The following is a 24,780-nucleotide window of genomic DNA, read 5'->3' on the forward strand; positions in this document are numbered from 1 at the left end:
GGATTGGTGTTTCGGCAGGGTTTCGCAGGTGCGAAGATTGGGGGTGGGGGGAGGGCGCTGATGGGGAGCCTGGGGCACCGGAAGCCAAGACCTTCCTTGTGGGGCCCGGAGGAGCACTCCTGACCCCACAGTGAAAAGTTTAACACTTATCTTCTGCGGCCTCTTCAGTAACTTTTACTCCGTCCGAGGTTAAAATGCCATCGGGGTCCTATTGATCTATTGACATTAAAATCAATGCAGAGTGGGAACAGAGTGGATAATTTACCTGCTCCTTTACCTGATCCAATTTCCACCAGGCAAGGGGAGTTAAAACTCCCCCGTGATTTTCTTTCAAGTCTGTATTTTTCTGTATTGCTACTGTCCTACCTTTAATTTCTACAACTTTATCCTCACTTCCCACCAGGTCACAGAATTCACATTGTGACCTGATACCACACTTGTTGCCCCCATATCCTGTTTAGGTGTCATCCTCCTGCACCAAAATTGTCATTGTTTTTCTCCATTACACAGTTGATAAACATTTGCCTTGTTTCTAAATCTGACTTCCTCTGCTTGTCCAGCAATAGGATCAAAATAGTTGCTCACTTCATGGGCACAATTTTAATATGCCGGCGGGAAGGGTCCGGGGAGGGTGATTTGCGGATGCCAAACCTGGAAGGGAAGTAGCCAGATCGCAACCGTAATGAGGCCAATTAAAGCCTCTTCCGGGTTTCGCGGATTGATTGACAGGCTGGCTGCTAACAAGAGCTGTACATGCGGGGTGGGGGGGGGGAGGTGGGGTGAGGGGGGAAGAGAGAGAGAGAGACCTCATCGGCTGCTGGGAGAGAGATAATCTGATTATGGATTGTTTCCAAAGCACCTGGACCTGGCTCTCTTCCTCATGCATCATTTTCCTCGTACCATTATCATCCTGGCTCAAGAAACTTGCATGAGATTGTTCTTAAACAAAACTAGTGTCCAGGCTACGCTTGCTTTTCTGTTGGGATTTTGTATTTTAGAGCTGGGAGTTGATTCTAGGTGAGCGACAAGAAAGAAAGAACTTACTTTTAAAGAACCCTGCAACATTTAGGATTTCATAAATACTTGGCCATTGTCATATAATGTGGTTTATGGGCAGTTTATTAACTTTTCATAAAATATGACAAATTTGTGTAGATATTGCAATGTGCGGTTTTTCCAGAAGTACTAGAGCAAGTCTAAAAACCTTCTGGTTAACATATATGCTGTAATCTCCATTCCCCATTGGCCCAGTGCATTAATTTGATGCTATGTCTTCCATCATTGGGAGAGAGATTAGGGGGTTGAAGACTAAGATCAGAGGGGTGGGGGAGACATCGGACATTGGAGGGGGTGGAGACATGGGACATTGGAGGGGGTGGCGACATTGGACATCAGATGGGGGGAGACATCGGACATTGGAGGAGGAAGACATCGGACATTGGAGGAGGGGGGAAGACGTTGGATATTGGAGGGGGGGAGATGTCGGACATCGGAGGAGGGAGACATCGGACATTGGAGGAGGGGGGAGACGTTGGACACCGGAGGTGGGGGGGGGGGGAGATGTCGGACAGCGGAGGCGGGGGGGGGAGATGTTAGACAGCGGAGGAGACGTCGGACACCGGAGGTGGGGGGGAGACGTCGGACACCGGGGTGGGGGGGAAGACGTCGGACACCGGAGTGGGGGGGGAAACGTCGGACAGCGGAGGCGGGGGGGGAGATGTCAGACAGCAGAGGAGACGTCGGACACCGGAGGTGGGGGGGAGACGTCGGACACCGGGGGGGGGGGGGGGAAGACGTCGGACACCGGAGTGGGGGGGGAAACGTCGGACACCAGAGGTGGGGGGGGGGGCGGAGACATCAAACACTTGAGGTGTGGGGGTTGGAGACGTCGGATATCGGGGGAGGGGGTGGAGACATTGTTTGTAAGGTATGTTTATTTTTTTTTTACAATGGGAAATGTCATTTTATTTAATTTATTTACTTTATTTTCACTGAGCCAGCCCTTCCCGCCTGGTTTCACCAGGCGTGAATTGGAAGCCATGAGAAAGCTGCCTAAGTAATTTGTTTCAGTAGTTTGTTTCAGAGGCTATTCAACGTGGTGATGGGTTTTTCTGCATGTTGCACACTTAGTTGCTGTTTTAAAAAAAAATCAAATGCTTTCCTACTGTGCCGTATTGCAACATTACAATCATTTTATGGAGGCAAATCCTGTACAACTATGTATATTGAGCCTGATCACCACTTGCTGCCAGGAATGGTGCACTGCTGTGCTCTGGGAGGTTGGCCTGAAGTGTCAAACAGGACCACAGGTCTTCGCATCCATCTCAAGCAGCAGCGCACCCATTTTGCCAGCAATCAATCAATCATATGCTCAGCCTTATGCTCACAGATTCCATTTCATGTCTCCACATTGGGTTTTCTTTCAACTTATTTCTACTTAGCACTTCTCCCCTTCAAGCCTTCACAAAGGCTGACAAATATTTTAAGTTAATTTTGAAGCTTTGTGAAAGATGCAACAAACTTTGTGGACTGCAAATTTGTTTCCATATGCAGCCACTTACCTTTAAGAACGTACATCCCTTTAAATTTGAGCTGTTGACCAAATGTTGTGCATTCACCATTAGGCTAGCCTTCCGCACAAGGCCAAAATGTGCAGACAGCTATGAGTAATTCTTCAAATAAATCGATCCTACAAAGTTGCAGGCAGTCAGCTCACTGCGCTGTTCGCTAGCTTAGCAACAGCAGCTAGACATTCAAGTCCAAACTTAGGCTGGATGGTAAATTTGGAACTTTTTACAAGCTACTGCACTGAATTGCGAATGAAGTAGTATTACCTTCAGCAGCCTGGCCACCAAATTGAAATATGCTATGCGAACGCAAGTAAAATGTTTAAAAAAAAGTTTATGCAAAAAAATTGATTCTTTTATTTATATTTGCTTAGAATTTGAAAGCACCATCATTTCAACAGATGGGACAAGGTTGGAAGGAAACATTACCAGTCCATATTATCCAAGCTACTACCCTCGAAAATGTAGTTGTACATGGACATTTAAGGTAACCTTTGACTTTGTATTTGGAAAATTTACTATGTTTCCATAAATTAACTGTTAATGGAATATTAATACATGTAAATATTCTACATAATTTGTCAGAAAGTACGCTGCACTGGTCACTTCATTGAGTATTATTCACTTCAAAATTTGATTAATGTAAGTAGTCAATCTATAGAAGTACAGTACCACACTAAAATCATATTTTGCATTTTTTTAAATCATGTTTTATCTATAACAACATTTTAAAAATATTTTGTCTTGCAACTAAAGAGAGTACTTCAAGGAGTTCAGGATTCTATCTTAGAATTCCATGTTCAAATAATAATCATACAAGAACCTTAATGGTGGTTATAGAGAAAGCCATAATTTGCAGTAATGTACCTTAAGCAGAAGGCCATTTATGTGTAAAAGGTACCTCAAGTGAGTTTCTCGTACACTATGACACTGAAACAAGCCCTAACATAATAGGTATCCTATATAACTAAAATAAACACTTCAAACAAGTAACTATTCTTAATTTTAGATGTTCAGTTTGTCTTTTATCTATATTACTTATCCTTTCATTTTTCCCATTCACAGTCCTCAATTTTCTATTATTTTAACCTTGCTTTTTGTATTCCTAGTGTCATGTATTTTATCTATTCTGTACCATTTTTCTTTTTTTTTAAAAAGAAGAGTTCAAAATACTTTATTTTTCATTCCCAGTTTCTCAGTTCCTACTGTCCACAGAAGAGATTTACTAAGACGTTACCAGATATTGAAAGGCTTTAATTATGAAGAGAGATTAGAGAAACTGAGGCTTTTTTTCATTAGAACAGAGAAAATTAAGAAGAGATCTGATACAGGTATTCAAAGTTATGAGGAGATTTGATAAGGTAAATAGAGAAAAATCATTTCCACTGGTCGTTGAATTGGTAATTAGAAGGCATCTCCAAAGATCATCACCAAAAGAGTGAAGGAAGCGATTAGGAGAATTTTTTCTTATGCAGAGGATTGTTAGGACATAGAATGCCCTACGTGAAATAGTGATGGAAACAGAATCCATAATAACTTTTCGAAGGGAAGTGGAAATAAAGTTAGAAAAAGAAAAATTTAAAAGGATATCGGGAAGGGGAAGGAAAATCGAACTAAATAGCTAGCTCTTTCAGAGAGCTAGCACAGGCATGATGGGCCGAATGGCTTCCTTCCCTGCTGTAAAATTCTGTGAATCTATTTGGCAACGGGACCCAAATGAAAACACTGGCCTCTTATTAGCTGAAAATCAACTGTGGTCTAGAACTCTGAAAATTGACAAAGTTATATGCTAAATGTGACTAGGCTGCAATGTTCCTGAGGGGTTATTCTGTTGGGAAGGTGGAATCTGGCTGATTCTCTGTTTGAATATATATGTGCTTGAAAAGTAGTTGCTGAAAAGTTGCCGCAGGATTTTTTTTGGGATTTAGGGCTTTAACTTACCTGGTATCTAACCAGGGTATATCATTGAAAGTGCATTGTTTAAGGAACGAACAGAGGCATTGGGAATTCAACACCATTTTTAAATTATTTGTTCATGGGATGTGGGCGTCGCTGGCAAGGCCAGCATTTATTGCCCATCCCTAATTGCCCCTGAGAAGGTGGTGGTGAGCCGCCTTCTTGAACCGCTGCAGTCCGTGTGGTGAATGTTCTCCCACAGTGCTGTTAGGTAGGGAGTTCCAGGATTTTGACCCAGCGACAATGAAGGAACGGCGATATAGTTCCAAGTCGGGATGGTGTGTGACTTGGAGGGGAACGTGCAGGTGGTGTTGTTCCCATGTGCCTGCTGCCCTTGTCCTTCTAGGTGGTAGAGGTTGTGGGTTTGGGAGCTGCTGTTGAAGAAGCCTTGGCGAGTTGCTGCAGTGCATCCTGTGGATGGTACACACTGCAGCCACTGTGCGCCGGTGGTGAAGGGAGTGAATGTTTAGGGTGTTTGGCGGGGTGCCAATCAAGCGGGCTGCTTTGTCCTGGATGGTGTTGAACTTCTTGAGTGTTGTTGGAGCTGCACTCATCCAGGCAAGTGGAGAGTATTCCAAAACACTCCTGACTTGTGCCTTGTAGATGGTGGAAAGGCTTTGGGGAGTCAGGAGGTGAGTCACTCACCGTAGAATACCCAGCCAGAGTATTTATGTGGCTGGTCCAGTTAAGTTTCTGGTCAATGGTGACTCCCAGGATGTTGATGGTGGAGGATTCAGCGATGGTAATGCCGTTGAATGTCAAGGGGAGGTGGTTAGACTCTCTCTTGTTGGAGATGGTCATTGTCTGGCACTTGTATAACATCACCTTATCATCCTCAGTCATATCATACTCGAAGAGTAAATTGAAGAATGATAATTGCTGCAAGGGTCTGTGCAGGCAACAAATAAAATGAGGGTGAATTTTCTCGCCATTTCTGGCATGCAGAAACAGCATGGGAAATTTTTTCAGCGAGGAAATTCATGGAATCCGTTTCCGCCTAGTTTTCATCTTTAAATGGCTTCCCTCAAGTTTCTTCACATTTCTGGAGCCCTCCCTTGTTGTGCCTGTTAATCACCGCTGGCTTCATTTGCATATGTCAAAGCGAGACCCTGTGCCGAAGCAGCTCTGAGTTTCCTGGGTTTGGAATGCTGCTGCACTCGGGGTAAGTTACACTGAGTTCTATGAGGTGCGGTGGGGTAAGTTACACTGAGTTCAATCAGGTGCGGTGGGGTAAGTTACACTGAGTTCAATCAGGCGCGGTGGGTAAGTTACACTGAGTTCTATGAGGTGCGGTGGGGTAAGTTACACTGAGTTCTATGAGGTGCAGTGGGGTAAGTTACACTGAGTTCTATGAGGTGCAGTGGGGTAAGTTACACTGAGTTCTATGAGGTGCGGTGGGGTAAGTTACACTGAGTTCTATGAGGTGCGGTGGGGTAAGTTACACTGAGTTCAATCAGGTGCGGTGGGTAAGTTACACTGAGTTCTATGAGGTGCGGTGGGGTAAGTTACACTGAGTTCTATGAGGTGCGGTGGGGTAAGTTACACTGAGTTCAATCAGGTGCGATGGGGTAAGTTACACTGAGTTCAATCAGGCGCGGTGGGTAAGTTACACTGAGCTCTATGAGGTGCGGTGGGGTAAGTTACACTGAGTTCTATGAGGTGCGGTGGGGTAAGTTACACTGAGTTCTATGAGGTGCGGTGGGCTAAGTTACACTGAGTTCTATGAGGTGCGGTGGGGTAAGTTACACTGAGTTCTATGAGGTGCGGTGGGGTAAGTTACACTGAGTTCTATGAGGTGCGGTGGGGTAAGTTACACTGAGCTCTATGAGGTGCGGTGGGGTAAGTTACACTGAGTTCTATGAGGTGCGGTGGGGTAAGTTACACTGAGTTCTATGAGGTGCGGTGGGGTAAGTTACACTGAGTTCTATGAGGTGCAGTGGGGTAAATTACACTGAGTTCTATGAGGTGCAGTGGGGTAAATTACACTGAGTTCTATGAGGTGTGGTGGGTAAGTTACACTGAGTTCAATCAGGTGCAGTGGAGTAAGTTACACTGAGCTCTATGAGGTGAAGTGAAAGCCTGACCTTTGACCAAGCTGTTGTGCCCTAAGCCTTTATAGCTGGTAAAAGCGCAGGTTTAAGGCAGCCAGCAGTACTTTAATAGCTGGGGATGCCCAATATGAGGCTTCTGACCCCTATGTGCTCCCAGCATGCCATGCACTAAGAGCTGGGAGCTCTACAATAATATTTAAATGAGCCAACCTCACATTCAACTCTGTGGGGTGCAGACACACACAGCACCTAAGGAACAGTGATCCCACTAGTGCTGTGCTGGAAATGCATTATCAGCCCTATGACTTGCGTGCCAGATCTGGCTGTCATTGAAGCTAACCTGTTATATCTGGAAAACAATATAGTCATGTTACAGCTGGATCACTAGGTGGAATATTCACCTCACCGAGATAGGATACTCAATAGGTAAGGGTGGGGGAGGGAAATATTCCACTGTAAACTTGATAACAAATGGTGGTTATACTTTTGAGTAACCTGTGACCCACAATGTCCTGAACTCATGGTTGGAGGGTTAAAATGGAAAGGAGGGAAAAGGAAAATATCAATTAAAAAAGTGGTCTAAGATCTCAAAAATTGTGTGTGTGTTTATTAGACTTCTACGCCTTCTTTTGGATTAGCATTGAAATTTCATAACTACACCGTGAAGGAAAAGGGACTTGAAAGATGTGATCACGGCTGGTGGAAAATAAATGAAATAATGTGAGTGTTGGGATTTTTCATTCTTATTTATATTGCATCTATGTAAAAGAGTTAGCTTATGTGTTTTATTTTTATTTTGGCCTTTTCTATTGCCATTTAGTACATAGTAATAACTCACTAGCATAAAGTGTTAGACTGTTATAAGAAATACATTATGAAGCCACTCTAACAGCAGGACATTTGTTGTCCTATTGATGATGATGTGAATGCCCTAAACTCTGGGTAAGAGATTGTAGCAGACCTGAATTCACTGGCAACCAGCAAAATCTACTTTAGATAGAACCAGAATGAGACAAAATTGTCCCATGCATCCACATGGTGATGGTAGAGGGGAGAATGGGTATAGCATAAGCAGGGCATATGTTTGTGAAGCTGTTCAAGAAAAACCTTCCCTGTTTCCAAAAAAAATTGATGTGGATAAAGCCATTTTTTTCAGGTTGACTAAGCTAGCCTTAATTATTTAGGTTCTCTCAGTTAAGTTTGCAGCAGCCCCTACTAACCTTTAGTTCACAAAGCCCTAACAAAGTACCTAGTAAAATATTTATTATTTTGAGGAAAAGATTGTTACTAATCAAAACATGTTTTTCTCAGTCTAAGACTCAGCTCCAATATTAATTAGAATATTGAAAAATATTGGCCTGTTCAACTTTGTAATTGTAAGATATGCTTTTCATACAGGTACTGCGGTTATCAAATAGATCACCAGACAGTATTCCGCATAGCTAATTTCCTGGTCAGTATCATGTTCCAGTGCAGTGGAAAACAATCAAACAAGGCATTTCTAGCAGAGTACAGCAGTTACAACATCAGTCAGCGTAAGGATATTCTTATTCAATATTTTAAATATGTTTGTATATTTATATAACTATAGAAAAGCTGAATGTTTACTTGCTATATCTAACTGAGCAAAGCTAAGAATGTCAGGAACTGCAGATGGCCATGCGTTACATTCACGGGGCAACATGGCGCTTGAATCCACCTTCTACATCTGGAACTTATTTTTACCAGTTTCTGTATAGATTTCCAGATGGAGTGTTGCTTGCTATCAATGTTTAGAGGAAGGTAAAATGGGGTATTGTTAGCCTTAGATCCTGTGACATTGTAATGGTTTGTACAGTTACCTCTTCTACCATCATGGCTACTATGGAAGAAAGAAGGAAGCCAGAGATAAAAGTGAAATGGAGATAATAATTGTCGAGAGGCCAACATTGAAAGTGTAAAAATACTGAGATTTATATCCCTATGAAAATGTGTGTCCGAGGGCAGTTGTCAGAGGACTCCATGCGGGCAGCACAGTATAATATCTAGGGAACGAACGTATTGTTGCCTCCCAAATCTGTACCTATCTTTTCTGCAACTCCATGTTTTAATCCCTCCAATCAGGTTTTCGCCCCTGCCACAGTACTGAACCAACCCTTATCAAAGTCACAAGTGACATCCTATGTGACTGTGACGATGGTAAACTATCCCTCCTCATCCTTCCCGACCTATCTGCAACCTTTGACACGGTTGACCACACCATCCTCCTCCTATGCCTCCCCTCCGACGTCTAGCTGGGTGGGACTGAGCTCGCCTGGTTCCATTCTTATCTATCCAGTCAGCCAGAGAATTACCTGCAATGGCTTCTCTTCCCGCTTCCAAACTGTTACCTCTGGAGTCCCCCAAGGATCTATCCTTGTCTCCTTCCTATTTCTCATCTACATGCTGCCCCTTGGTGACATCGTCCAAAAACACGTCAGATTCCACATGTGCGCTGATGATGCACAGCTCTATCTCACAACCACCTCCCTTGGCCCATCCACTCATTTGTCTCTCATTTGTCACATTGCTTGTCTGACATCCAGAACTGGATGGGAAAAAATTTCCTCCAACTAAATATTGGGAAGACTAAAGCCATTGTTTTTGGTCCCCGCTGCATACTCCGTTCCCTGGTTGTCGACTCCATCCCTCTCCCTGGCCACGGTCTGAGGCTGAACCAGACAGTTCACAACCTTGGCGTCCTATTTGACCCTGAGATGAACTTCCGGCCATATAGCCACTCCATCACCAAGGCTGCCTATTTCCACCTCTGTAACATCACCCGACTCCGCCCCTGCCTCAGCTCATCTGCTGCTGAAACCCTCATCCACACTTTTGTTACCTCCAGACTGGACTATTCCAATGCTCTCCTGGCTGACCTCCCATCTTCCACCCTCAATAACCTTGAGCTCATCCAAAACTCTGCTGCCCGTATCCTAACTCGCACCAAATCTTGCTCTCCCATCCCTCCTGTGGTCGCTGACTTTCATTGGCTCCCGGCCCAGGAATGCCTCGATTTTAAAATTCTCATCCTTGTTTTCAAATCCCTTCATCGCCTCATTCCTCCCTATCTCTGTTACCTCCTCCAGCCCTACAACCCTCCGTAATCTCTGTGCTCCTTCAATTCTTGCCTCTTGTGCATCCCCGATTTTAATCGCTCCATTATTGGCGGCCGTGCCTTCAGCTGCATGGACCCTAAGCTCTGGAATTCCCTCCCTAAACCTCTTTGCCTTTCTACCTCTCTCTCCTCCTTTAAGACACTCCTTAAAACCTACTTCTTTGACTAAGCTTTTGGTCACCTGTCCTAATATCCCCTTATGTGGCTTGGTGTCAAATTTTGTTTGTTAACGTTCCTGTGAAGCGTCTTGGGACGTTTTACTATGTTAAAGGCGCTATATAAATGTGAGTTGTTTTTGTTTGTTTGTTTGTTTGTTTGTTTGTTTGTTGTTGTTGTTGTGAGGAAGAGGCTCTTCAGCAATGTGGTCCAAAGAAAAGCTCCTGCACATTTTGCATTTCTGGTTATTAAGGGGGCCGGGGGGATACAGAAATGGTATAGGACTCAAAGAAGCCTGGCTCAATGGCCAGGAGACTCTTCTGTGGAAACACCAAGGGTTAGCAAAAAAGAATTGCTCCAAGATCAGTGGAAAGATGTAATGAGCAGCAAAGATCTAAGATTGTGAAAGATCATGTAGAGAAACACCAGAGCGAGCAGAGATGGACTGCGGATATCAGCAATAAGAAAACTAAAGATTGAGCAAAGATGAGGGAACCAGAGACAGAGCTGGGAAATGTCACAGGCAGGTGAAAGGAATTTCCAACATTTATTTAAATGTAATAAAGATTTAACGAATTAGATTGACTTACACTTTGTTGAATTTTATCCCTGTACAGCAAGCAGATATTAAAGGAAATAATCTCAACATTACACAGATAGACAATTTCAATGTGCAGAGTGAAAGTCTCAGAAACAATACCTCAGCATCCTTCATTCCTTCATAGAGCAAGATAGCTCAGCAGCAAAGAACATAAAGGCAAAAGCTCTGAGTCTCAGACCTGTGCTTGTGTGTCTTCTCCCGTTAAAAGTTTTAAACACCAGGAGGGAGTTGGCCGCGAAACAGGACAGTCAAGTGGAAATTGCACTTTTAATTGCTGACTATGTATGTGCGAATTTCAAATTGCAAAACTTTAAGATACTCCGTGAAAACTCAGGGTCCCTGAGTTCAATTAAAGACTTAAGGGGGAATTTTAACGAGGAGCGAGTTTTGGATGGGTCGGGGGAGTGTCAAACCCACCCAATGCCTTCAGTGTGAGGCCTGGTTGATTTTAACTCCAAAGCCTCATTTGCGTATGATTGGCAGGCTGCCTGCCCACTTTCAGAGTGGTATTTCCCAAAGGCCTCCTGAGGCCCATTTAAAGGTGAATGCACCTCTTACAGGGAGGTTGCATTCACTTGTATGAAATCGCTGTCTAATACTGCTGCAAATTACTCAATCTTCCAAATGAGGCACCAGTCTGCCCCCAAGTTCTTTGATGCCTCTCTGGAGATCCTAGTGGAAGAGGCCAGGGCAATGAGGGATGTTCTCTTTCCTACAAATGGGGAGAAGATTCCAATGACTTGCACATAGCAAGCTTGAAGAGTGGTGGCTGATCTTGTTTCAGGAGTTGGGATTTAATGCAGGAAATGCATTAATGACTTGACAAGAGCAGCGAGGGTGAGTACATTACATCATTTCTCCATTTCTCCATCTCTATGCATAACACCTGCCAACAGTACATTCCCCCACTTCCCCCAGAAATCTGAACAATTCCTTTCCCTGCATCACCTCTTTCACCACCAATTACGAGGGCACACTATATTACTTCTCATTCTCATTCCAAACACACACTAACCTCTTGCTTGCTACCTTTACAGCAGCCACTAACAGCATTCTGTTCTCACCTGGAACTCCTCTTGTGACTTCTTCCTCACCACCCTCGAGCCCTGGATCCATTGAACACCTCCCCATCCTGCATGCATCTTGCACTTCTCCATTTCTCAGCATTTTCACTATAAACAGAAGCCATACACATGTGCACTTTCCTTTTCAATAGCCACTCAGTAAGGGGGCAAGCACTTTGATGGGAGTGTACTATAAGCCCCCAAACAGTCAGGGGGAGATAGAGGAACAGATATGTAGGCAAATCTCAGAAAATTGTGCAAATAATAGGGTAATAATAGTGGGGGATTTCAACTTCCCCAATATTAACTGGGATACTCAGAGTGTAAAAGGCTTAGAGGGTACAAAATTCTTAACGTGCATCCAGGAGAGCTTTTTGAGCCAGCATGTAGAAAGTCCTACAAGAGAGGGGGCGGTACTGGACCTAATTCTAGGGAATGTGGCCGGCCAAGTGGAAGAAGTGCTAGTAGGTGAGCACTTTGGTGACAGTGACCATAATTTGGTGAGATTTAAGGTGGTCATGGAAAAGGACAGGGAGGGGCCGGAAATAAAGGTTCTAAATTGGGGGAAGGCCGATTTTAATAGGATAAGGCAGGATCTGGCCAAAATGGACTGGGATCAGCTGCTTGTAGGAAAATCCGCATCGGAGCAATGGGAGTCTTTCAGAAGGGAGATTGAGACCATACAATGGCAACATGTTCCCGTAAAGGTCAAGGGTGGTTCCAAGAACTCCAGGGAACCTTGGATGTCAGGGGATATACGAGAATGGATTAGGAAAAAAAGGAGGGCTTTTGGCAGATACAAAAGGCTAAAGGCGGAGGAAGCCCTAGAGGAGTACAAAAAGTGCAGGGGGATACTTAAAAAAGAAATTAGGAGATCAAGGAGGGGCCATGAAATAACACTGGCGAGCAAAATAAAGGAAAATCCTAAGATGTTTTATAAGTATATTAAGGGTAAGAGGATGACTAGGGAAAAAATAGGGCCCATTAGGGACAAAAATGGCAATCTGTGTGTGGAGCCGGCAGATGTAGGAGGGGTTCTAAATGAATTTTTTGCATCTGTTTTCACTATGGAGAAGGACGATGTAGACATAGAAATACGGCAGGGGGACTGTGATATACTCGAACATATTAACATCGAGCGGGAGGAGGTATTGGCGGTTTTAGCAGGCCTAAAAATGGATAAATCCCCAGGCCCGGACGAAATGTATCCCAGGCTACTGTGTGAGGCAAAGGAGGAGATTGCGAGGGCTCTGACACATATATTCAGAACCTCTCTGGCCACAGGGGATGTGCCAGAGGACTGGAGAACCGCTAATGTAATACCATTATTCAAGAAGGGGAGTAGGGAAAAACCGGGGAACTACAGGCCAGTGAGCCTAACATCAGTGGTAGGAAAATTATTGGAAAAAATTCTGAAGGACAAAATTAGTCTCCACTTGGAGAAGCAAGGATTAATCAGGGATAGTCAACATGGCTTTGTCAAGGGAAGATCATGTCTGACTAATTTGATTGAATTTTTTGAGGGGGTGACTAGGCGTGTGGATGAGGGTAACGCAGTGGATGTGGTATACATGGATTTCAGTAAGGCCTTCGATAAAGTCCCCCACAGGAGACTGGTCAAGAAGGTACGAGCCCATGGAATTCAGGGTGCCTTGGCACTTTGGATACAAAACTGGCTTAGTGGCAGAAGGCAGAGGGTGATGGTCGAAGGTTGTTTTTGTGACTGGAAGCCTGTGGCCAGTGGGGTACCACAGGGATCGGTGCTGGGTCCCTTGCTGTTTGTGGTCTACATTAATGACTTGGATATGAATGTAAAAGGTATGATCAGTAAGTTCGCTGATGATACAAAGATTGGTAGGGTGGTAAATAGTGAGGAGGATAGCCTCTGTCTGCAGGACGATATAGATGGGTTGGTCAGATGGGCGGAACAGTGGCAAATGGAATTTAACCCGGAAAAGTGCGAGGTGATGCACTTTGGAGGGACTAACAAGGCAAGGGAATACACAATGAATGGGAGGACCCTAGGCAAGACAGAGGGTCAGAGGGATCTTGGTGTGCAAGTTCACAGATCCCTGAAGGCGGCGGAACAGGTAGATAAGGTGGTAAAGAAGGCATATGGGATACTTGCCTTTATTAGCCGAGGCATAGAATATAAGAGCAAGGAGGTTATGATGGAGCTGTATAAAACACTGGTTAGGCCACAGCTGGAGTACTGTGTGCAGTTCTGGTCGCCACACTACAGGAAGGATGTGATCGCTTTGGAGAGGGTGCAGAGGAGATTCACCAGGATGTTACCAGGGCTGGAGCGCTTCAGCTATGAAGAGAGACTGGGAAGATTGGGTTTGTTTTCCTTGGAGCAGAGGAGGCTGAGGGGGGACATGATTGAGGTGTACAAAATTATGAGGGGCACAGATAGGATGGATACTAAGGAGCTTTTTCCCTTCGTTGAGGGTACTATAACAAGGGGGCATAGATTCAAGGTAAAAGGCGGGAGGTTTAGAGGGGATTTGAGAAAGAACTTTTTCACCCAGAGGGTGGTTGGAGTCTGGAACTCACTGCCTGAAAGGGTTGTGGAGGCAGGAACCCTCACAACATTCAAGAAGCATTTGGATGAGCACTTGAAATGCCATAGCATACAAGGCTACGGACCAAATGCTGGAATATGGGATTAGAGTAGACAGGGCTGATGGCCGGCGCGGACACGATGGGCCGAAGGGCCTCTATCCGTGCTGTATAACTCTATGACTTGCCCTCTCTTTTTGAAGGAGAAAATGACACACAATATAAGGGACAGGAATAAGACCAGGGGAGGAACAACCAGCATAATAGCACTCATCCAGATGGAGCAGGAAGCATTGGAAATCAGTGGCCCTTCAAGAGCGATGAGAATTGGAGTTGGTGAGGCTGGAGGTTCATGTGAGTTGAGTGTCTGCCTATTACTTGCACCACTTCATGTACCTCAAGAAATTGCATATTCAGCCAACTTGACAACTACAAGTTGTATTGTGAAGCCTGTTGTCTGCAACTGTCCAGCCTGTTAGTACCATGCTAACTCTAGTCCCATTTCTCTTTCCTCTAGTTCCTTCTCAGCAACAAGACCTAGAAGAAGATACCTCAGAGAAGTACAATCCTCCCGAGGGTGCATGGTCACAAGATCCATCCTTCCGAGGCACCAGCACAGACATTAGCACACCGCATGGGTTAGACAGTGAGTTAGAGGGGTCTGCGTTTGGTGAAGCAACCAGCACAAGTGAGTAGAAGCAGGTAGTGGTGGCAGGGACCGCCCAGGGGATGACTCGTCGGAGGGCGAGGTAATTTCCCAGCTCTGCTGAGGAAGATGGAGATGTGAACGTCAGGGAACCAGCCCTGAAAAAAAAAGTCCTTGCGGCACACAAGGAGTTACACAATACGAGGCATTGCAAGGCAATCAAGGAGTTGCTGCACCGTGGCTCAAAGTATGGAGGAGTCTGCTTCCAGCTTGGTGGTGTCCTGTCACATGGCATCAGTGCTCTGCATTCTACCTTGGAGCAAGTGGTTACCTCCAGGGATGCTGCAGCCAGGTCCTCACATCAGGAATCTGATGCATTGCATGCATTGGCCACCTGGACAGTGCAGAGATCTGTGACAGCCTGCCTGGTGAAGCGTAGCCCCCTCATGCTCTGCTCCTCAGACAGAGGCAGGAAACTCACTCTTGGCATATAGAACCTGTGGGACTGGGTAAGTCTTCTATGAGTAGCTCCCCCCCACATCGGCTCAACTGCTGCTCCTTCTGGCTGTTCAGCCGGCTGCAGCTGCTGCTGCTGTTGATGTTGTCGTCACTGGTCCTCTTCCTCCATCCACAGCCAGAATGACACCCATCATAAGGTCTGAGTGCTTATTCAGGGTTAGTAAGGCAAAAAAAGTCAGAATGAGCAACCTCCAAGCTCAAATATCCTTGGAAATCCAAAAAGCACAATAGCACACAGATTTCTATGATCAGCTGCCTGCAGCTGAATGCCCTTTTATTTACTGCTACTGGTGGCCCTCTGAAACCAATCCCGCTAGCCTTTACATAGCGGGTTCGGACCTGAGCGAAACTTGTGCTATTTCATGATAATATTGCATCGGGATCCTTAATTACATCAAAGGACCCTGATTTGCATATATTCATGAGGCGCCCGCCTGCTCCTGGCGGGACCCTCGGCCACCTAAAAGAAAGTGCATGGTTAATCTGGTGGTGGGCAGGAATCGAGTGGACCGGCGGTAATTATTCCGAGGCTATTTTAACTGCACACCTGCCCCATTCCTGCTGGGGGAGGGGGGTTAAAATTCCCCCTTTAAAATCTCCATATTGAAAGCAATAGGCTGGCATCTCTGTAATTGATAGCTTTTTTGTGTTTTGGAGACTGAATGACACCATTATACCTTTCTTCTCCAGGGAAATGCTCAGGAATTGCCTTTGCATCACCGTTGAGGGAAAATATATGTTTTTAACACCTTTATATACTTTTTTGTTCATATATAATGGCAGAATAAATGAATTATTAAACTGAAAGAAGTGGTTGCTACAGAACTTTCTGTTTACTACTGCAAAAGATATTTGGGAAATGTCTTAAGCACAGTTTATAAGATGAAAGGTAAGACCTCTTACTTCTGCTGTCCAAATACCACAGAGAATTACATGCAGTTTCTGACATGAACAATTTTGCTCAGTTGGACACATACAAAATCTGACTTCGATGGTAAGTTACTTTATATGTATGGGGGAGTTGTTCTTTTAATGACTTTGTTTCTTTCATTTATTTCCTCCAGGACAATGTTAACATTGTGCAGATTAATGAGCTCAATTCTCATTTTTTTTTCTAAAGCTTGTCCTAATGGATATTATGTCTGCTCCACTGGTCTGTGCATCCGACAGTCTCAACGTTGTGATGGATCAGATGACTGCTTTGATGAAAGTGATGAAGTATTTTGTTGTAGGTACCTCCAAAGAATGTTTTTCCTTAAAGGTGCATTGACTTTATGAAAAGATAGCTTAGTAAACTTTATGGGTAGAATACCAACTGGATGGAAAATCATGCAATCTGCAAATTACGCATACTGACGTCTGTGCTCCAATTCCTGATGTGCACTGCTGTCACACAAAGCTTTCCATTGGGAGCCCTAAATTGTAAAATTAATTCCAGTGTGCCATTTTTGCATTATGAAATAAACTGTACATAATGTTAGGCTGTTATTTTGGCTATTGAAATTATGTAAATGGGTGCAGTTCTTTAAGGGACACATCCACCTGAACCTGTACCATGCAAAATTAGGCCGACATTTGCATTTCTCCAAACAAATCCCTTTTAGTCAATTTTTAGCCATTCCTATACTAAAATATTGAGGCATTGGGCAAAGTTTAATACAGATTAGATACATTTTAATGAAAAAAAATAACAATAATGAAAAACTAACGTTTATGGGGTAGAAATTCATCTGGGCCTGTTCTCGAGCCTAGAATTGGCACGGTGCAGGCTTGCGTGTGCCACAACCAGGTGGCCTGAGACCAGCCTGAAATTGGGCCTCGGGACTCATTTCAATCATTTAGGTGAACTGCCTGTGCCTGTCGCGCCTACACAGGCAGCTCGGCTATTGCAGCACGTGAATTTTGGGCCGCTTGCCTGGCCGGCAGCGCCCTCGGGTCAATGCGAGAGAGGTGGGATGAAAGGACAACTGGGGTGTGAGGCGATCGTGGGTCAGCAGCGGCCCTCGTGAGTGCTGTGGAGCTGGAAGAAGCAGTCCTGCTCCTCCTGGCTCCACATCAACCAAAAAAAACGATTTACCTACCTTTTTGGTGGCAGTCACTTGCTAGGCCTCATCCAAACTTGGAAAACCTGAGCAGAGCAGGCCTGATGTCAGCACAGTTCAGGGCAGCCCAATTTCTCGGAGGGGATCTAAAACAGGCGTTAGCATATGCAAGGGGCCTAATGCTTGTTTTAAGTGGTCACCCTGAATGCCTGAAAATTGTCCAATATGCCATCTGAGAAATGGGTGTAACAGGGACCATTTTCTACCTCCATACTTCTGTATTTTCTCAGATGTTGACCTGCCTACCTTATACAAACATCCAAGAATGAAATACCCAAAATGTCTTAAAAGCAAAACAATAGCTCAGTTTTGCTATTTGTGGTAATGTGGACTGTTGAATGATTTTTTTTTAACTTGCTGGACAAACTTACTGCAATGTAAAATGATTCCCCACCTCTATAGTTTCTACTGCCAGAAGCCCTGACCTATCACCCAGTTGAAATGCTCATTGACTTCATGAAACCTGGGGCTACCAAGAGTTATCTAGAGAGTAAATGAATGCAACATAACGTTGAGGTCCCTTGCCCTCAAATTGTTAGCAAAGATTTTCACCAAGAAGTATCCTGTGTGAGAAATACTTTTTGCAGTTTGGAGACACTGTATGTTCTGCCTCAGTTCATTGGTAAATTCTAAAAGATTTATAGCATACCATTGTAAAGGGTTTGGCATTTCAGATTTGTAAATATCTAAAAGTTTGTGAATGAGGGGGTTAATTTGAGGAAGAGACACATTTCAGTCCCGAGCCCTCCATGACCACAGCCAGTTTCCTGGGTTATACGGTTATTGTGCACAGATAGCACACTCTCAGCGGGATTCCTGCCAACAAGCAGGAGCTCATCAGTGGCCCTCAAAGAAAAGGAAGCTGTTGCTCAGCAGGACTACCCACTTCTGCACTTGAGCAGGTGGAAGTGACATTAATGAGACTGCAGGACCCTGAAGAATGAAGCAGCTCAGTGACTGAAGGCCTCAGCAAATAGGGAGGGAAATGGGCCAGGAAGCCAGGTCCTACCCCACCCATGGCATTTGCAGGTGGTGGGCGGGAAAGGAGTTGGCAGCAGAGGTCCGGGCGGGGGGAGGGAAATTTAGGTTGGAGTGGTGAGGCAGCCGTAGGCCTCACTCACCCTCCGCCCCCACCCCCCGACCCCGATTTTGCCGCCTTTTTCTGATACTATCCCACCCATTAGGAGTGGGACAGTGGAGGAAAATTCAGCCCAGGAAGTCCAACTGAATCAACCTGTTCAAATTTATTTGGTTTGAGCATTAAATTCTTACGTATAGCACAGCACGCATTAAATCTGTAACTGGCTCAATAAACCTGTTCCTACCAGGAAAAAAAATCAAAAATCCCACTTTTTTTTGGTTCAATTCAGTATTGATTTGCTAAAGTATAGATCAGCAAGGAACCCGCAAAAAAGCAACCACTTGAGATGCTGCAATTACAATCAATCACATTACTGCATTTATTTTTTAAAGTGGTTCCAGTTATTATTTTGATTTCTGTCCAGATGAATATATAGCCATATAAATAATATCCATAAGATGATAAACCCATAAAAAATTATACTTCTGATTTAAAACAAACACTAAAATTACCATAAAATCAGCCATTGTATGTCAGAAATGCTTCTGACCCCCTTCAAAGGCCTGTCTCTGAAGTCTGGGTTTTGAGCTCTGCAGCATTCCCCATGTTCTACTGTATACCTGGGCCTTGCCTGATGAAGAGGCTCACCAGGTAGCAAATTCCCAGAAGCATCAGTATCAGTACGTGTATGGTGCAACAGTTGATTACAACTCTACTGTTAATGTGTATGTCACTGAAAGATTACAACTCCCAGAATGTAATTAAGGCTGCCACTTTCTTCTTGGGGCCTAATACAGGAGCGGATAGGTCGGATGGAGTTTACAAAAAAAAAGTCTTGAAATCCTCTGTGTATGGCCAATCGCTGTCAAGTTGTTAAAAAAAAAATCTGGTGATTTTAAGACACATCCTGATTTGAGTGAGCAAAAGAAAGTGTTCTCCCAAATACAGCCTTCTGAGTGAAAATCGCAGAAAAATTCTGTCACGACAGCTGCTATTCATGTTCTCTGCATTCTCAGTGCTACTTCCTTTGAGGTCCAGTGGTTTTAATTTAAAAATGTTGTACCCCACTACCTGTACTCTGGGCCACCCTTTCCATTCTCTGGCCTCCTGTTGTGCTCTGCTACCAGGCTTAGAATGGGACCAAGGTAAACAGCACGAGAGTACTTCACAACTTACCCGGGAGCAATAGCACAGAAGATTAGGTAATATCCATAAAACACATGCAACTCCAATGAAAAGAAATATTGAGCCATAGCAGCAATAGCAACATTGTCTCAAGAGCAAACACTTCCCCCATTGTTTTGTAAAAATCTGTCTTCAATAGAAGATGTTCTTAAATGTCAAGCATCAGAGGTCACCTCTGAAAACATAATGCTCCTTCCTGTGCTGAAAATTTAGCAAACGTTTTTGAAGATAGTGAGACCAAACAAAAGAAGATCTTTCTTTCAGGAATAACTTTATAATACGTGAGCTGTTTTCTTTTTTACTTTTTTTATTGGCGCTTTTCAGATAGCCACATGGGTTCTGACAATTGAGCTAGATACAGCTTTCCTTTGTTTAAATGTCATGTTTGGCAGTAACACAGGAATGAACATCAGTTATGATATTATAGAGGTCTTTTTGAGCATTGACCTAGAAACCTCTGCCATGATGATTATTGGAAAAGAAATTGTGAAGTTTTGAGGAAATTACTTCTTGTATAAAGTTTACTTATAGCAGTAGTGAGCCAAAGAAAATTTAATATAAGGTTGTTGGCAGAGTCTTCATGTTTATAGCACATGTGTAGTAAATGTCACAATCCCAGTCTCCATATGGGGGGTGGGGAAACAGAGGGGGTCGCGATGCAATGTACAAATGCACTAACATTTTCTGGGATTTTTAAAATAGTTATTGAGGGACTAACTAGTGACCACAGTCGTGTCACAATGGGTCAACGTTTGCATGCAGCTGATGCCTCCTGTAATATTTAGTACCAGTGAAAGCATATCTGCTGATATGGAGCTCAAATGTATGTTTATAAAGGCCCTGACCGCCAGATTCTGCTCTTTATAAAATGTGATGAGAGAGAGACTTGCATTTATATAGCGTCTTTCACAACCTCTGAACGTCCCAAAGTGCTTTACAGCCAATGAAGTACTTTTTAAAAAAAATGTAATTACTGTTGTAATGTAGGAAACGCGGTAGCCAATTGCACACAGCAAGGTCACACAAACAGCAATGAGGTAATGACCAGATAATCTGTTTTTGAGGGATAAGGACACTGATGAGAAATCCTCTGCTCTTCTTTGAAATAGCACCATGGGATTTTTTAAGTCCACCACAGAGGGCAGACGGGGCCTTGGTTAAACGTCTCATCTGAAAGACAGCACCTCCGACAGTGCAGCACTCCCTCAGTACTGCACTGGAGTGTTAGCCTAGATTTTTGTGCTCAAGTTTCTGAAGTGGGACTTGAACCCACAACCTTCTGTCTTAGAGGTGAGAGTGAGAATGCCACCACTGAGCCAGGGCCACATGGAATGAAACTGCAGGCTGAGCAGCTTTGTTTCCCAGCGTCACCTCATATGCCATACTCTGAATAAAAACTGAAATTCAGTGAGTAAATTCATTGTATGGTGTGGTACTGAGCCATTCAGAGCAGAAGGCCCTAGATTTGCCACCTAATTTAGGCTGAGTTAGCTAATCTTAGCAGGGGAACCACTTAGAGCGCTACAAATTGAAATTGAGCCAGGATTCCCACCGCTTGATGTCGATACATTGACCATTGTTGAAGAGTTTCACATGTGGTCATCAGATGAGGACGGGATTAGACTCATCTGTGATACCCTCCATGGTGAAATAGCCTTCCAGCAATCACTGCCTAGGTTCACACATATAGAATGGCCACTTGGATAAGTGTAGAAGAGCTGCCAGTACTTTTTAGCTGTTGTTATTTCCATCTCAGAGGGGTGCTATTAAGAGATTAACTGTTCTTTAATTAACAGAAAAAGCATCTTAGGATTTAGAAAGAAAGAATTTGCATTCACATAATGCCGTATCATATCCTCAGGATGTCCCAAAGTACTTTGCCTCCAATAAATGATCTTTGAAGTGTAGTCACATTGTTACGGCAAATGCGATAGCCAATTTGTACACTGAGGTTCACAAAAAGCAAAATGAATTGAATAACCAATTAATCTGTTTTTGGTGGTGTTAATTGAAGCAAGAATGTTGGCCACAGCGCCAGGGCCCGGAATTTCTTTGGAGCTGCTCCCACTCCGCCATCGTAACTTCGCCAAAAGTGCAGAGGAAACCCCACTTACACGCATAAATGGAGTTTCTGTCGTACTTCCGGCAAAGTTACAACGGCGGAGCGGGAGCATCTCAAAGGAAATTCCCAGAGTAGGAGAATTCTCTGCAGTTCTTCCTTTAGTGCCATGAATTTTTTTAATGTCCACCTGAGCAGTTTAATGTCTCATTTGAAAAGTCTCCACCTCTGACAACACGACATTCCCTCAATACTGCATTGGAGTGTCAACGTAGATCATGTGCTCTCGTCCTGGGAAGGTGTGGTGGGGGTGGGGGGTCGAGGTGGAAGTGGCTTGAACACACAACCTTCTGACTCGCAACAAAAGTGCTACTGTTATAAATTAAATAATAATAATGCCTTTGGTTTAGAGGGAGCCCATGCAGGCTGCACACAAGCACCCAACACACCAAAGATAATTCAAATGATATCCGGCCCATAAGACACCCAATGTAGCCCAGCTATTCATTCGGGAAGTGCCAAACTGGTGAATATTTGACTTCCAGTTAGTTTGAACCCAAGAACAGAGGGAGTCACTGAGTTTGATTAATCTTCATTATTTATTCAATTATACGATTAGTTGCTGGCTAACCTTGCCTGCATTTGTTACATTACATAACATAGACATTGCATTCATATAATTATGCCCACGCTGATCAGGGGTTGTTCTTCTTCTGAAGACAGCCATCTTCTGGCACGTCATTGGCCTTTCTTGTCCAATGACAATGATTTCACCAATCTTCTTCAAGCTTTTATAACCCTCTTGTTACGACCAGTTCCCATGACTTACTTATATCACTTGGGGGGTGAAAATAGTCTTTGGTGATAGTGCAAAATGGGCAATAACAAATCATTTTACAACCCGCCCAATTTCCATTGGAAAAGAAGATCGGGCAGGACGTACAACTGGCTGCTGCTTTGTGAGCACCCGTGTGGAGTGACTGCTGGAGACCAATTTCACCTCCTTTGGTCTCTTTGCTTGTTAGCAGGCCTTTGTTTTTAAGAGTTGATTACACGCTTTGAATGCAGCTATCTATCTGCTTACACTCTCCTTCACATGCCTCCAGTGTCCCTCATTATTCTTCATCAGTTTACACATTTGAAGTTCCTTTGTTCTCTATGTTCATGGATGGATTAATCCATTTATTTTAAATGGTCTGATGTCTATGTTAAAATAGTGGACAAAGGAAATTCATGCAAATATGCATCCATATGATAAGACACAACAGTGTAATTTCAAGGCCTATATGTATATCTGTATATGTGTATATAGGGACATATTTGCCAGCATATTTATTTAAACTTGTGTTTTTAAAATTATTTTTAAGTTACTGAAAGATGTCGATGAAAAATCAATACCAACAGATTTTGCTCAAAAGGAAAAATGTAATAAATGTGTCACATTCATTCCTACTAAAGTCTCCCAAATAAAGAGACCATATTTATTATATAATGTGCTATTCATTTTATTTATGGCTGTTTTTAATTTAGCTCCACCACCAAAAGAGTGTAACATAACTTCTCCGCAGCATCATCATTACTTGATCTGTAATGGAGTCAAAGAATGCGAGAATGGCACTGATGAACTCAATTGCACAGACTGTGAGTATTGAAATAATGAATAAAATATACAAATTGATACGTATCTTTAAAATTCTAAAATGTCAATCATCATTTTCAGCTGTGCCCTGCACAAACCTCACCTATAAATGTAAGAATAATCTGTGTATACAGAAGAGGAATGCTAAATGCGATAGGACTGTAGACTGCTTGGATGGAAGTGATGAAATGAGTTGTGGTGAGTACTGTAGCTGTTATATAGGGGAATTCACTATTGAAGATTAATTCATCCTACTTATATAACTGTGGAGAAATTCAAAAGTCCCTTATCATTTCACAGTGGAGTTTTCTTAAAATCCATTTTAATTTTGAAGAATTATTTTTTGAAATAAAAGCTGATCTTAAGCAATTTGGGGGTCATTAAGTCATTTTAGATGGTTAATTGCCATCAAATTGAAAATTCTGCCTATTTTGATATACAATATCAACTTGCCACTAGAGGTAAGTTAATATTCCCAGTTCAGTATCATTTGAAACTATTCAGATTGATTGCCTGAATGAGCAGGAAGAAGATACTTGATCAATGGTAATAACGTGATTGCATGTAGATCAAAGCTCAAACATTGACCACGGTTTCCAGTTTTGCTATAATTGTTTGTTTTCATTTCTGCCGTGCAGATTGTGGTAATAAGAGGCAGCAGGACAGTCGAATAGTAGGAGGATACAATGCTCAAGATGGAGAGTGGCCTTGGCAAGTCAGCCTTCACTTTTCTGGGTCACCATATTGTGGGGCTTCAGTAATAACAAAGAAGTGGCTTTTATCTGCAGCACATTGCTTTCAAGGGGAAAAGTATGTTATGAAATTATTATTACCTGAAATTCTGAGTGTTTTTGGTGCAAAAGTGGTGTAGTTCTGGTGTAGGGGATTGGAATTTAGGATGTAAGTCAGATACATCAGAATTACATCTATTCTAAATTACAGACTAAATTCTGTTGACAGAAGATGCACCAATCCCCAGATTGGTGCATTTATACAAATGACAGGATAATGAGGGTTAAAGCAGAAACTCTGCCATTTACACCAGAATTGCACCAACTTAAGTCAAGCTTGTAGAAAAGAGGAGTAAATTACCTATATGAATTGTCAGACCAGGAAGTGGTTGAGATCACATGCTTTGAATGTCCACAAACTTGGAAACATCACTTTGACTGAATTGATTAGAAAAATCTTTTCTCAGCTGGGGAACTAAGAAAGGATTCTGTAAGCTGCCTTTCAGCAGTTTCAGGCAGGGAAATCTTTTGCTTTCCACCTTTCTGATACAGAGCCCTTATCATGGGGTTCACTGTGGGCATTTCCATATACGTCATTATAATGGAGGCAGAACAGGAGCAGAGGGAAGAATGTTTCCCCAAGGTCTGAAGACCAGTGGTTAAAAGATTTACTGTGGATGTACTGACTGATCTGGAGGCCTCTCTGTCAGGGGGAGGATGGATGC

The 24,780-nt window shown here is 43.4% G+C and overlaps 1 protein-coding gene across 1 annotated transcript in view; it reads left to right on the plus strand.

Annotated features, from left to right (window-relative positions):
- Nucleotides 1-24,780, plus strand: part of tmprss7 (transmembrane serine protease 7) — a 61,241-nt gene that overhangs the window by 26,495 nt on the left and 9,966 nt on the right. Inside the window, exons 9-15 of the mRNA XM_067993048.1 lie at nt 2,942-3,054; nt 7,188-7,294; nt 7,973-8,109; nt 16,379-16,486; nt 23,216-23,326; nt 23,406-23,522; nt 23,963-24,134. Coding sequence (XP_067849149.1) covers nt 2,942-3,054; nt 7,188-7,294; nt 7,973-8,109; nt 16,379-16,486; nt 23,216-23,326; nt 23,406-23,522; nt 23,963-24,134 — 865 coding nt within the window. The remainder of the gene's footprint in view (nt 1-2,941; nt 3,055-7,187; nt 7,295-7,972; nt 8,110-16,378; nt 16,487-23,215; nt 23,327-23,405; nt 23,523-23,962; nt 24,135-24,780) is intronic.

This window comes from Heptranchias perlo, chromosome 11, assembly GCF_035084215.1.
Source record: "Heptranchias perlo isolate sHepPer1 chromosome 11, sHepPer1.hap1, whole genome shotgun sequence".
Classification (NCBI taxonomy): Eukaryota; Metazoa; Chordata; class Chondrichthyes; order Hexanchiformes; family Hexanchidae; genus Heptranchias; species Heptranchias perlo.